Raw genomic sequence first — 15,125 nt, 5'->3', positions numbered from 1 at the left:
TAATCATGATTTTTTTTTTGGTCAATATTGTATTCACGATTATTTAAATGATTATTAATGGGCCATATGACCACCACTTTATATGAAAAATTAATTTAAAGATAGAGATGTGTATCAAATAAATGTTTTCTGTAAATAAGGTTGCTATGACATCTAGATTTTAGAGACCAGCGAAATGTAACAGTTCTCAATACCACAGCGGCATACTCGAGTAACTAATATTAGTAAAAAAAAAACCTCAAAGTTATTGAAAATAATTACACTGCAAGTAATAAAAAAGGCAAAGGAATACAAAGCCAGTAATAAAAAAGCAAAAGAATACAATAGAATAAAAATATACAAATAAAACTTTTTAAAAAAGCAGTTTGTTTCTTTTTTTTAATGTGAGTCTAATTTTTTTTGTTGTGTTTAAGGCTAATGCAAGTCTGAAGTATTCAGTTAACAGCCTACTACACAAATGAATAATCAAATGTAAAAATAACAGTTTCTACAAAAGTCCTTCAGTCAAGAGCAGTGAGTGATTTTGAATTTGTCTTTTGTTGTTTGATTAATATCAGAGGTGTCAAGTAACGAAGTACAAATACTTCGTTACCTTACTTAAGTAGAAATTTTGGGTATCTATACTTTACTGGAGTAATTATTTTTCAGCCGACTTTTTACTTCTACTCCTTACATTTTCACGCAATTATCTGTACTTTCTACTCCTTACATTTTAAAAATAGCCTCGTTACTCCTATTTCATTTCGATTTGTTTTCATTCAAAAAAAAAAAGTAAAAAAATAAAAACCTATCAAGATAAATCGCGCCATCCCGGATGAAGTGAATTTGATTGTGGTTGGATGAGAACCATTCCGACACCCTGTTGGTTTGTACACGATCCATCGCACATGCACATGACACAAATCACATCACACTCCAGCAAGGACATAGCCAGTGTTGGGTTCGTTTTATCAAAAAATATATTTCCTAAAATATATTATTTCTTACTACTGGCTGATTTATCAAATGGGTGCTTTTCTCTTCTTCCTCCGATAATTAAGCTACTGTAAGTAGTTCGGTAGCGAGCGACGTTTGAATAAATTAGGGTTTGCGATTGACAACGCAATTGACAATGTTGTGATAAGTAGGCTATAACAACTTTGTAACTCGTTATCCCCTCGTTGACCTTTTTAAAAACATATCTCGAGAATTTATGGTGGGTTTTTTTTTCCCCCATCCCACTGCCTCTCATGTTTTTAAATAAAAAATGTATTGTGTGATTGGCTTTCCGCGTTTTGTATTAAACTATGCATGCATACATGATGCTGTTTTGTTTATAGTTGTTTAAGCAACTTAATTATAATTGGTTTATAAACATTATTTAAAATATTATTCACTTAACAGTCATGTATTCTAATGCTTGAATAAACGTACATTAGTAATATTTTGCTCGATTGCGCCCTTCTTGTGACCTCAGGAGAAAACCAAAAGCTCCTCTTCACCCTAACTGAAATTATGCATTTTAAATTTGAATGTAATTCGAATTTTGATAATACATAAGTAAAAAACTCGAATTTAGTTTTTCAGCCATTTTGACAGCCCTATAGCAGACGTATATAGCGAATACAGGAAGGTATCAGTCAAGGAGGTATCAGGATTATGAGTTATTTTTCATTTTTTTTTTTTGATTAATCACTTGGATTAATCATTCATTTTGACAGCACTAATGTTTATTGTATATAGACAACCATACAAGGGTAATTGTTACTAAGCCTGCCCTGGGTACACACAATTTTCTTGTCCATTGCCCTCGCAGATTCCTGCAGCTAAGCGTTGGATGTACATTTTCATTCCATTAAAGGTTATGGATGACATGCCTCTGAAGTTTGACTTTTTGCCCCATTACAATACTTATAGGCAACTAGTCATCATATCTCTAGTTCTTTAATGTATTTGCATTGTACTAAAGTGCGTTCATTTTCAATGGGCATATATGCGGCTGAAACAGGTAGCCTAGTGCATCCCAAATTTTTAGAAAAATTGTTTTTTTTGAGGAGGGTGGGGTAGTGGCGCGACCTAAGCTTTTGTTCTTAATGCATTTTTTTTTTCCCCTTACATTACTTTTACTTTTATACTTTAAGTAGTTCTGAAACCAGTACTTTTACACTTTTACTTGAGTAAAAAGCTGTGAGTTGATACTTCAACTTCGACAAAAGTCTTTTTAAACCCTAGTATCTATACTTCTACTTGAGTAATGAATGTGAATACTTTTGACACCATTGATTAATATAAAGCACACAGTCAGCAGCAGGAATATAGCCCGCTGTCACTTTAAGAGCCCACGGATCCAATTTACTGTTACACATGTATTTTATTTCTCAACTCTTTACGTTCATTTATTACGTAACTGATTATCGTTTACGTGAATAATCATAAGCGCAGCATTTTTACACATTTTTGCATGTATTTGACTGTTTAGGAGCTAAAAGATGATTTTACATGTCCGTGATGTGTTCCGTCTCTGAGCGCATCACAGAAATCCTCCTAAGGAAGTGCAGGTTCTCTTTCACACTTTTAAAAACATGAATAAATCTAATCAACTTAAATAAATCAAGCACGTCAAATTTAACAAAAGTCTCGTTACATGATTTTACTGATTTGCATGTGAAATTGATCTTTGATGGAGGAACGAAAGAGCACCACTGGAAAGGGGGCAGAATGGGGCGCAATAATAATTTTATCTTGATTACTGTATTTTCATAATCGTTGGAGGCCGAAATCGAAACTGAATTTCGAATAATTGCACAGCACTACTGACAGTTATAAAACTTCACACAGTTTTATATTTTGGTTTGTTGTAACAGAAAAAAAAATCTTAAATAATTTCATCAAATAATAAGAGATACTTCCTATGAACTAGGTGCCTGTTTTTTTTTTTTTTTCAACAAAATGTATGTTAGATCGAGTCTCCATGCCAGATAATATCCAGTCCCGGATGCCAGATCCTCTCAGAAAATATACATTTTGTCTGGTATTTGAACAAATAGTCAGCAGGGTCATCTATACCTAAAACCCATTAACATCAAGTCTTGTCTGGTGCTCAAAATTGTATTAACAGTCTTCTATTAACCAAGAAGTTGACTGAGCAAAGCCAGAGAAGAGCAGAAGCAGGAGATGAAGTGATAATGATGAAGTTTATTGAAAAATCTTTTGGCTGAACTAACACTTTAAGTGATTTACAGCATGCATCAGTTACTTTTATTAGGGTTTGTACGGTCATGAAAAACCTTGAGAAGCCATGAAATTTTAAAACCGCAATTGCCAGGCCTGGAAAACTTTTGGAAAAGGAAATTTTTTTCACAAATCTCTCTATATTAGAGTTAAAGGCTATTTAATATCAGGGTATTTGGGTGGTTGTGTGTATATGGCATAGTTTTACTCATTCCCGCAGCTTTCAAGTTTATACTGAGGGAAATTCCAGCCCACATTTATTCAATATAGCACGTAAATTATATGACTAAAATCCACACAAACTATAAGGGTGCTTTCACACCTGCCTCATTTAGTTCGGGTTGAATCGTACCAGAGTTCGTTTCCCCCTTTGGTGCGGTTCGTTTTGGGCAGGTGTGAAAGCAGCAATCGCACTCGGCGTGCGCACCAAAGGCGGACCAAACAAGCGCACCGAGACCTGCTTGAAGAGGTGGTCTCTGTACGCTTTCAAGCGAACTCTGGAGCGGTTCGTTTGTGGTGAGAACGTGATCCGACCTCGAACAGACCCAACTGCAAAAAGTACTGATCATTTTTGGACTAAACCAGCTGCCGTAGTCAGCTGCGCTGTGCATTATGGGATGAGGAACTGTTTGTTTGACAGTTTGCACTTTAGCATGGCAGCTCGTGTATTAATGCACACCTCCGCTTGAAGTTACGAGCGATGCCCGCTCGCCGTTTGCAGTGCATTAGAACGTTGTTTTCAAGCCGCATCCGTGCTTCATTATAGAAATGTATTGTTTGCATATTGTCGTGTATACAAACAATGTAATAGATTATGGCCAGGGACAAAACCAGCCTGCGCAGTCGTCTCTCCACAGTTGTGTTGTCTCCGTGTTGTTTTCTGGCTTTTCCTCTTATGTTGGAATTTTCCCGCACGTAAATTCTGACCAATCGAAAAGCAGTTTAGGAAATACGTCATGGCCAATGAGTGATGTGGATGTTGTCATGTGACTGCATTTTGGTTCGTTTCAACTGGTTCGGACCAAAGCAATAAGTGTGGTGTGAAAAGGAACCAAAAAAGCTGAAAAATGCTACAATGTATAATTGTTTGCCCTTGGTTCGGACCAAATGTACCGAACTAGAGATGTGAAAGCACCCTTAGATTAAATCAAACGGCGGGAGTGATTCAGCTGTACCACGTCTATTCTCTCTTTCACTCTCTCAAAGTGGCTTCACATCAGCACATCTCGTCTGCACTACAAGAGCTGCTGCACGCTGCGATACAAGATTTTTGCTCACATTTCGGGACAGTTGCCTAATCAAGTCATTGTTGCATCTTCACAAGTATTTTCAAGTATTTGTAAGCCACTTGAAACTCGCGCACTCCAGAGGTGCTTTTCTGTGCACTCGCGCACATCCAAAGCGTGCATGTATAAAACCAACTCACAAGTATCACATTGAGTTATTTTTCGTATTGTTTAGCTCAAAGGGATAGTTCACCCAAAAATGAAAAATTCTGTCATTAATTACCTACCCTCATGTAGGGGTGGGGGTAAAATGGCAAAAATATCCTATCACAATTTTTTTTTTCTTCTTCTAAAATATCACGATTTTATCACGATTCTTTGTCATGTTGGTTTAACTATTTTGCAAGTAGTCTGAGCATTACAGCCAAACTATTTTCCCTATTTTAAAAACAAAGCCTTTCAGGGTAACAAAATATAAAAAAGAATGGTAGATATTTAGCCAAAGTGGGCGAAGATGACATATTTTTTTTTCATTATTAGAAAATAAGAACAAAGATACACATTACGGAAACACATAATGGGCCTCATTCATGAAACACGAGCAGAACAAATTTTTTATGTAAATCATTCGTAAAGCCATTCTAACGTAAACTTTCAAATTCATGAAAATGTTTGTATTTTCAAAATGTAAGTAGGTACGAAAGAAATGTAGACCTGCTCCCTACCATGTGTAAATGGTGTGTAAATCATTCTGTGTTCTTTTTGGCAAACTGATGGGACTGAATTTTGATGCCCTGCCATAATAATTAAAAGGTAATTTGCCCTTGCCCTCTTTTTGGATTTTTTTCCTTTATTTATTTATTTATTTATTTATTTTGCAGCTGAGTTGATAACTGTAAAACGCAGCACTCGTCTGTCACTATTTACCCAGCCACAAATAGAGGATGGGTGGGACAAATAGCGACCAACCATCCTACTTGTACAATGTCTGCCTACTACAAAGAAGTCAATATTACTGGTTAGCCTACTGCTTTTTATATTTAGTGAAATCTGTAAAAATGAGATACTAGTAGGCTAATGCGTTTGCGCTGTGGATATTCAAAAGCATAGCAACTAAAGCATATCAGCTGAAAAAAACACTGTGCCACCAAAGCGTTTTCAAGCGCCACCAGTTGGTCGTTTTAAGAGGAGAGTCTGACATTTTTTTTCACCTGGCTGAAAACTCTTTGGTGGACACACGTTATTGAATATTTATTGTAAGGCATATGGCCTACTAGTATTTTTTTTTTGCATTTATGCAATAAGTACTGGAGCCCAACCTGATAAATAGACCAGAACATATTCACTGTGTTCCTGGACACGAAATTTGCGTAGCTGTAATTTATAGGTGGGGATTATGCCAATTGTGAATGAGCGTGCACGAGTGCCCTATTTACAAATGATTGCAATTCATTAACATACACGTTAAACTAACAAATTGAACGTTTACAAAGCATTTGTGAATTTTTACGATACAGATCATTGCAAAGCAACTTTACAGAAAATTAAGTTTCTACAATATTTAGTAGTAGCTTATCAGTGGTGACTGTCAGTCTATGTGTATACGGCAGAAATGTTCAGAAAAATCAATAAAAGACGTAAAAAAACAGAGGATTAACACTATTAATAGCAATTATGCAAATCAAACTTATAGCAAAATGTAGTAGTTCTGTATGTTGTCTCTGGGTTAGCATCATCTGAGGTCCTCTGAGGGGGTTTGCATCATCTCTTCTCAGGTGTTCTGGATCCAGACTGAGAGCTTGTGTAAATCCTAGTTACATCCCGTGGCAAAACAGAGAAAACAAAAAATAGAGACATAATTAGCGTAGCTGCTGTTCCAGCCAAGTAAAATTAATTAGTTTAACTCAAGTTTAAAGAATAATAATGTGCATTTGATCAGATATAACTGCAGTCAAAAATTATGAGATGCATTATTTGAATGCTTGGCCAAAGAGGTGTGTTTTTAATCTAGATTTAAACAGAGAAAGTGTGTCTGAACCCCGAACATTATCAGGAAGGCTATTCCAGAGTTTGGGAGCCAAATGCGAAAAAAGCTCTACTGCCTTTGGTGGACTTTGCTATTCTCGGTACTACCAAAAGTCCAGCATTTTGTGACCTTAGGGAGCGTGATGGATTGTAGCGTGGTATAAGGACTAGTTAGGTATGCAGGAGCTAAGCCATTAAGGGACTTATAAGTAAGTAATTAATATTTTGTAACTGATACGGAAATTAATAGGTAGCCAGTGCAGAGACTGTAAAATTGGGGTAATATGATCATAATTTCTTGACCTGGTAAGGACTCTAGCCGCTGCATTTTGGACTACCTGTAGCTTGTTTATTGAGGATGCAGGACAACCACCTAGAAGTGCATTACAATAGTCCAGTCTAGAGGTCATGAATGCATGAACTAGCTTTTCTGCATCAGGAACAGGTAACATGTTTCGTAGCTTGGCAATGTTTCTAAGATGGAAGAATGCTGTTTTTTGTAACATGGGGAAATATGATTTTCAAAAGACAAGTTACTGTCTAATATAACACCCAGATTTTTGACAGTAGAGAAAGTAACAGTACATCCGTCTAATTGCAAATTGTAATCTACGAGATTCTGTGTAATGTTTTCTGGTCCAATAAGTAATATCTCTGTCTTATCTGAATTTAATAGGAGAAAATTATTGGTCATCCAATCTTTTACATTTTTAACACACTCTGTTAGCTTAGATAGTTTTGAAGTTTCACCTGGTCTTGTTGAGATATATAGTTGAGTGTCATCAGCATAACAGTGGAAACTAATCCCATATTTTCTAATGATATTACCAAGGGGCAACATGTATATTGAAAATAGCAGAGGACCTAGGACAGATCCTTGTGGCACTCCATATTTTACTGGTGATAAATGAGATGACTCCCCATTTAAATAAACAAAGTAGTAGCCATCGGACAGGTAGGATCTAAACCATCTTAAAGCCTGCCCTTACTTACCTGTATAGTGTTGTAATCGATCTATGAGTATGTTGTGATCTACGGTGTTGAACACAGCACTAAGATCAAGTAAAACTAGCAATGAGCTTGAATGGTTTTGGGACGTGACCTAAAGATAACGACGAGTTAATAATATTGAGAAGCGGTTTTTCTGCTACAGGTAACAACTCTTTCAGTAATTTAGTGGGTACAGGATCTAATAAACATGTTGTTGGTTTAGATGCAGTGATAAGTTTATTTAGCTCTTCCTGTCCTATAGTTGTAAAGCACTGCAGTTTATCTTTGGGTGCAGTGGATAAAACTAAAGTATTAGATGCTGTGGAATCTACATATGTTATTGTATTTCTGATGTTATCTATTTTATCAGTGAAGAAATTCATAAAGTCATTACTATTTAACTGTGAGGGAATATTTAGATCGGGTGGCGTCTGGTTATTTGTTAATCTAGCCACTGTGCTAAATAAAAACCTTGGATTGTTTTGGTTATTTTCTATGAGTTTGTGGATATGCTCAACCCTGGCAGTTTTTAGAGCCTGTCTATAGCTGGACATACTGTTTTTCCACGAAATTCTAAAAACTTCCAAGTTAGTTTTTCTCCATTTGCGCTCAAGACTACGAGTTTCTTTCTTGAGAGAGTGGGTATTACTGTTGTACCATGGCACAGTACGTTTTTCTCTAACCTTTTTCAATTTGATGGGGGCAACAGCTTCTAATGTATTAGAGAAGATAGTGCCCATGTTGCCAGTCATTTTGTCTAGTTCATGTGTATTTATGGGTACACAGAGCAGTTGAGATAATCAGGCAGGTTATTTGCGAATCTGTCTTTGGTGGCTGGAACAATAGTTCTGCCCGGACGATAACGCGAAGCTATATAGTTATTATCATCAATATAGCAAAATAGCAAAATGCACGATACAAGGAAATGGTCAGTAACATCATCACTTTGAGGTACGATATCTATGTCAGTAAGATCGATTCCATGCGATATAATTAAATCTAGCGTATGATTAAAACGATGAGTGGCCCGGTGACATTTTGCTTTACTCCAAAACAGTTTAATAAGTTTGTAAACGCAAGTCCTAATGCATCATTTGTATTATCAATATGAATGTTAAAATCTCCGAAAATTAGCACTTTATCAGCGGTAACCAACAGGTCTGAGAGGAAATCTCCAAATTCTTTTAGGAATTCTGTATATGGCCCTGGTGGTCTATACACAGTAGCCAGAGAAAGAGATACAGATTTCTTTTGCATATCTGACAGTTTGTAACATTAAGCATAAGTATTTCAAATGATTTAAACCTGTATCCTGTTTTCTGGGTAACACTGAGAATATCACTACATATTGTTGCAACACCTCCCCCACGACCAGTCTGACGGGGCTCATGTTTATAATAGTAGTTTGGTGGAGTAGACTCATTTAGACCAATATAATCATTTGGTTTGAGCCAGGTTTCGGTCAAGCAGAGTACATCAAAACTATTATCTGTGATCATTTCATTTACAATAACTGCTTTGGGTGTGAGTGATCTAATGTTTATGGGCCCAAACTTTAAAAATTGTTTGTTCATTTATTTTATGTTTTTCTGGTTTAATCACGATAAGAAAAATCAGTTTTTTTTTTAAATCAGTTTTTTTTTTTTTTCACTATTAGGGGAACAGACACAGTCTTAATAGATGGACAGCGCAAGTACTTCTAACATTTAAGCGGGTAGAACAAAAGCCATCATAGCAGTTATTTGAAAATTGGCTTACTAGTCAAATGAGCGTAGAGTCCTGGAGATGTTGTCCGACAGGAGTTCTGCTCCGACTCTGCTGGGGTGCAGGCCATCAGCGCGAAAAAGCCTAGGTCGCTCCCAGAAAAGATTCCAATTATTAAACAAGAGCAGTTTCTGTTCTTTACACCATGACAATAACCATTAATTTAGAGCAAAAAGTCTACTGAACCTTTCGTGTCCTCATCGATAACGTGGGCAGTGGTCCTGGCACGATGATCGTCGCCGTGGGCGTCGTGCTGCAAACCGTCTCGATCAGGCGCCTGAAGTCCCTCTCCAGTGTTTCCTCTGCCGCTGCGTGGTGTCGTTAACCCCGGCTTGAAGCACGACCGCTCTGGGGCTCTCGTCGGCCTTCAGGATCGCGGGTATCTGCGCAGAAACATCGAGAACACGAGCACCAGGGAGACAGTGAGTGTGCACTTTACCTTCGGCTAACGTAGCATGGACGTGTCAGACGATGGAGTCCCCGACGATCACAGCGTCGCGTTCCGTCTCGCGGAGGGGAGAGAAGCGGTTCCGTGTGGAGATCTCGAAGACCGGAGGGGGAGAAGTCATTCGCCGGGGCCTGGCTCGCGTCCTCCGCTGCGGATGCACCCAGGGTCCGTGGTGTCCCTGGGGATGGGCTCAGGACATCTGGGAAGATCGCGTCCTGGGTGCACCGGGCCTGTGCAGAGAAACACACGGGGTGGAGGTGGTGGGACTGTTAGCAACGCGCTGTATACTTACCCTGGACTTGTGAGCGTCAGCCCGGCAGGTTTCCAGCGCAGCTCTCCGCTCTCTCAGCTGGGCCTGCCTCTGCTCCATGAACCGAATGCATCTCGAACGTGTCGTCACCTGCACTCAAAGGTAGACAAAACATCCGCCATTTAAAGCAAGTTACAGTGAGTAAAGCAATTGTAATGTGTGTGAATAGAGTATTAGCGATGCACGCGGGTTTAGCGACAACCACGCTGGTGATGCTAATGGGCTATAACCTACTAGCAGACTCGGGAAATCAAAATAAAACTAGTGATAACAAGGCGCTCTGATTGTTTTTGTTGTAGAATACGATAGAAAATATATTCACACGTTATAGAAACGAAAATGATGGTGTATAAAATAGATTTCAACAATAAAAAATAGACGATAGAGAAATAACGTGACGGAGCTCAAACTAGAGGCATACGACAGCAACAAACAGTGAATCCGGAGGAGAGTTTTCAGGAAGGTCTGTTTTACGCGCAAATTACTCATAATTTACTCATATTACTCAAGTTTCATGAATGAGGCCCATTATACAAATAAATCAAACAGTGCTTTATTTTCAGGTACAATAGGTGTATTTAGCAGGAGCATTCAAGAAATTGAATAAACAAATATAAAAATAAAACACGATAGACTGATTCCTATTAAAGCAATTGTATTTTTTTTCAGTAAAGAGCAACGAGTGATTGTTCTTTTTGTGTTTTGTTGTTTTATAAACATTAAAGGAATAGTTCACTCTAAAAAGAAAATTCAGTCATCAGTTCTGTCATAGTGTTTTATTTTTTGTACCATCATTTATTCACTCTCAAGTTGTTTTAAACTTGAATGAGATTCTTTCTTCTGCTGAACATAAATGTTATTTTGAAGAATGTGGAAAACCAAACAGTTGCTGGTCCCCAGTGACTTCCATATTATTTTTTTCCTACTAGCATAGTCAATATGGGACCAGCAACTGTTCAGTTACTTACATACTACAAAAATATATTTTTTTGTGTTCAGCACACAAGAAAGAAATTAATACAGATTTGGGACAACATAAGTGAGTAAATAATGACAGAAATTCAATTTTAGGGTTGACTATCCCTTTAATGACATTTTGGCAGCATGTTTAGTACTGTCCCTATAACCTCTTCAGACCAGTCAAAACATTTAAGGAAAATTTTATTATTTTTTGCATGTCATTACATTGTTTAAAAAAAAAAAAGATATTTCATTCATAACATATGCTACGACTTTGGTAGAGGACATCATGTCTCACTTTAAAAATAATAATAATAATAAAAAGATATGAATGAAAATGCAAAGGCAAAAACAATTGATTTTTTTTTTTATCACCAATACATATTTAGTTTTAGTTTTCAGAATGACTTGATATACCATTTTTCTTTATGCAAAATGTGTGTAAATGGACATAAACAGGGTTTTTTTTATTATATATAATGTATCTATAAACTAAATCTAATTTGCATATTAATGTGTTTTTGGGGCAACATGTAATGAAAAAGAAGTGTAATAATGGGAGTAATATTTGTCAAGATTTTCATAATAATATATAATATTTCATAGTAATATTAAAATATAATTTCTATCCCTATTCATTTGTTGTGTTTCCCAGAATGCGTAATAAAAGGGGCTGGGTTTTGACACGAATTTCACAGTTTGATTCAATTCTTATTCACAAGCTTGCGATTCGATTCAATTCAATATTGATTATTTATATACAGTAGGCTACATCCCAAATTTTCTCAAGGAAAAAAAAAATCTCAACTAATGCTGTAAAATAGAGTTGTGACGTTCGCGAACGAACCGATTCTTTTGAACGGCTATTAAACATGAACGATGGGAGCCGAGTCGCGGCTGGAGGGGAGCCGTTCTTTCTGTCGTTCTTTTTTCCTATGCGTGTTTCACACAGATGCACACAAATGAGCTCCTCCGCGAGACAGAACAGCTATAGGGGGAGGGGGCGCACCCAGCGCAGGCCAACCCTTTATAGCGTGATGATATTAGTTATTAGTTGTGCACGCATCCTTCACAATGTTCTTGTGTGATAATGTTCTTGTGTGGAAGTGTTTGTAGTAAAAGCTGTTTTGCACAGAAATTCATTGCAGCCGGCTTTGTTTTTGATGTTTATTTGTGAGTAGGTATTGTATGAATAACATAAGTCAACATAGCTTTACACACACACACACACCACACACACACACCACACACACACAGACACACTTTGTGTACTAAAGGTAAATCCAAAATAGTGATGTCACTGTCTAAGCAGAGGGATTTGTGCAACCCTATGGAATATAGTCCACACATGACAAATTGAGGTAATAATCAATATTTCAGAATAATTCAAACTCAGATATTGGGTGTGTGATATCTGAGTTTTAATTATTTGACTACAAGTCTCACCTCATCATTCCTCCCAGTGATTATTTCCAGGATAAACTGAGATCCCCCAAGCTGGCTTCTTAAAACTGACTAAATATTTAAAAAGAGCCAAAAGAGCCGTTCTTTTGAACGGCTCTTTGAAAGGAACGGATCGCGAAGATCCGGATCCCCTCAAAGAGCCATAAATCCCATCACTACTGTAAAATGAGAGTTGGTACTAGCTACATTACTATAATATTGAAGGTTAAAACTGACCGATTTGTAGCCTACACAACTGCTAAAATTACACTTAATGAATTTTTTAAAATAATAAAGTTACAATAACATAATAATATTTCTACTTCAATTCTGTGTTTTTTTTTTAATAGCCTATAAAAATTTAAATGGTGGCTTTCATAAAACTTGGATTTATTCAAACATAAATGAAACACTAAAGAACAGTAAAAATAATTATAATTATAATTATAATGAATATGTTATATGGTGCAAATATTTAGCAACATGCCCCTCTCTACAGTTTATCTTTCTAGCTGACTAATGAGTTCTTGGTCACCAAATGTTTTTTTCTGATGTAAATGTGACGTTACGTGACATTGTTTACAAGACTTTATATAGACGTCTTTGCTGATTGAGCAATTACATGAGACAGGATACGGATTGTTAAGTTGTACTCTTTCTTTTAATTTACCTTCGGATATTTAGTCATGTTTATTTTGTGCTGACACTGGTATTAATGTGGAGGAAATGATCAGTTCATGTGCGCTATGCGCTGTCTATTGATCTGTCACTCCAGATTAAACAGCACCAAAACGACATTTATTATTTGAATACTGCCATACAATGGACAGAAATTGAAATCTAAACTGTTTTATATTAAAAGTACCAAAGGACAATGCTTATTGTTCTTTCAAGGAAGTATAATTTATGAAATTGCATCAAAATAATTACAATTTTGTGATGCAATTGTCTACTTTCTGCTGTTCGTTTTTATGTCCTTTCAATTTCTTATGCCCCTTTACTTTTGTGTGGTTTTTTAACAAGTTACTGAAAATTCACTGTTTTACTTTTATTTCAGAGTTGATTGAAGACAATGGGGAGAAAGAGGAATTGAGTGAAGTTGAGGAGACAAAAAATGTCAAAAGTGGAGAAAAACCCAAACAGAACAATTTAAAGAAAAGAAGGGCCATGAAATTTTTCACCTGCACTCAGTGTGGAAAGAGATTCACATGCAAACTTCATCTTGATGTTCACATGAGAGTTCATACTGGAGAGAAACCGTTTACTTGTGATCAGTGTGGGAAGAGTTTCTCAAAATCATCAAACCTTAAGGTACACATGAACATCCACACTAAAGAGAAACTGTATGCATGTGATCAGTGCGGGAAGAGTTTCTCACAATCAGCAAACCTTAAGAAACACATGATCATCCACACTGGAGAGAAACTGTATGCATGTGATCAATGTGGCAAAACGTTTTTATGGGCTTCAAACCTGACAACACACCTGACAGTTCATACAGAGGAGAAGCCACATTCATGTCATTTGTGTGGAAAGAGTTTTTCATTACTACAAAGTTTGAAAATGCACCAGAAAATACATACTGGTGTGAGACAGTACATGTGCTTTGAGTGTGAAAAGACTTTTATTTCAGCAAGCAGTTTAAAACTGCACCGGAGGATACACACTGGAGAGAAACCTTACAAGTGTTCACACTGTGACAAGAGATTCAATCAGTTACCGCATCTGAAAACACATGAGAGGATTCACACTAGAGTAAAACCTTATATGTGTTCACACTGCAACAAGAGCTTCAATCAGTCAGCACATCTGAAAACACATGAGAGGATTCATACTGGAGATAAACCTTATATGTGTTCACACTGTGACAAGAGATTCATTCATACAGGACATCTGAAAACACATGAGAGGATCCACACTGGAGAGAAACCGTATCACTGCACTGCATGTGGGAAGTGTTTCAACCAATCTTCTGCTCTACGCACACATACAAAAAGATATCACAGTAAGTAGATCATCTTCAGATCCAGCACTTTCAGGTCTGATGAGTGTCCTCACCAAATGTGACACAATAATTCATCAAGCAATAAAATATAATCTGGATGAATCTGTCATTACAAGTGACAAGAAAAAGAAACATTATCTCAAGGTTTCCAAAGTGAATAAAGTTCATCTTCATCTTCAAAACCAGCAGATTCAACTGTGAGATTCAAATCAGCTCAAAGATGAAGTTCTTTTGAGTCTTATATTATGTTCAACTGTTTCATATTATGTTCAGTATATTTCATAAGCATTATTGTAAGAATAGTAATATCATTAAAACTTTACAGATAGCCATTCCTTCTTTTAAGTAGGTAGGAGAGAGGTCCATCTCATTAGTTTTCACTTTTACTTTGCTAATTTCCGTATTTGCTGATTAAATGTAATTATTGATTAACTGTTACCCTTTTATTAATACATTGCTATCTTTACTTTTTATATTTTATCAACATCTTTTATTGTCTGCTGATTGTATTTGAATCAGGAAAAAATAAAAGCCTTGTAAAAGGTCTAAAAGGCATGAAGTTTTATAATTGATTTTTGCGCTTTAAAATTTCTCAGTAAAGCTGTTATTTGCCAAATAAACTATATTTTACACCACACGACTGAGATTGAATGAGTTTGTCTACATGAGCAACTCTTCTTCTGCTACTTCTAGCAGTGGGCAGATAGATCCTAATACCGATAGTATAGACCCCTTCAATGTTTG

General features: G+C 36.6%; 1 protein-coding gene across 2 annotated transcripts in view; it reads left to right on the top strand.

The window, feature by feature from the left end:
• Positions 1 to 14,518, top strand: part of LOC109055588 (zinc finger protein 239-like) — a 309,104-nt gene extending 294,586 nt beyond the window's left edge. For both annotated transcript variants that reach the window (XM_042754788.1, XM_042754787.1), the window contains one exon: positions 13,434 to 14,518. In XM_042754788.1, the coding sequence (XP_042610722.1) occupies positions 13,434 to 14,389 (956 nt within the window). In that variant the 3' untranslated portion in view covers positions 14,390 to 14,518. The remainder of the gene's footprint in view (positions 1 to 13,433) is intronic.
• The last annotated feature ends 607 nt before the right edge of the window (positions 14,519 to 15,125 follow it).

Source organism: Cyprinus carpio, unplaced genomic scaffold (assembly GCF_018340385.1).
Source record: "Cyprinus carpio isolate SPL01 unplaced genomic scaffold, ASM1834038v1 S000006593, whole genome shotgun sequence".
NCBI lineage: Eukaryota > Metazoa > Chordata > Actinopteri > Cypriniformes > Cyprinidae > Cyprinus > Cyprinus carpio.
Note: the sequence above shows the minus strand (reverse complement) of the source record. Positions and strands in the feature narration are given on the sequence as shown.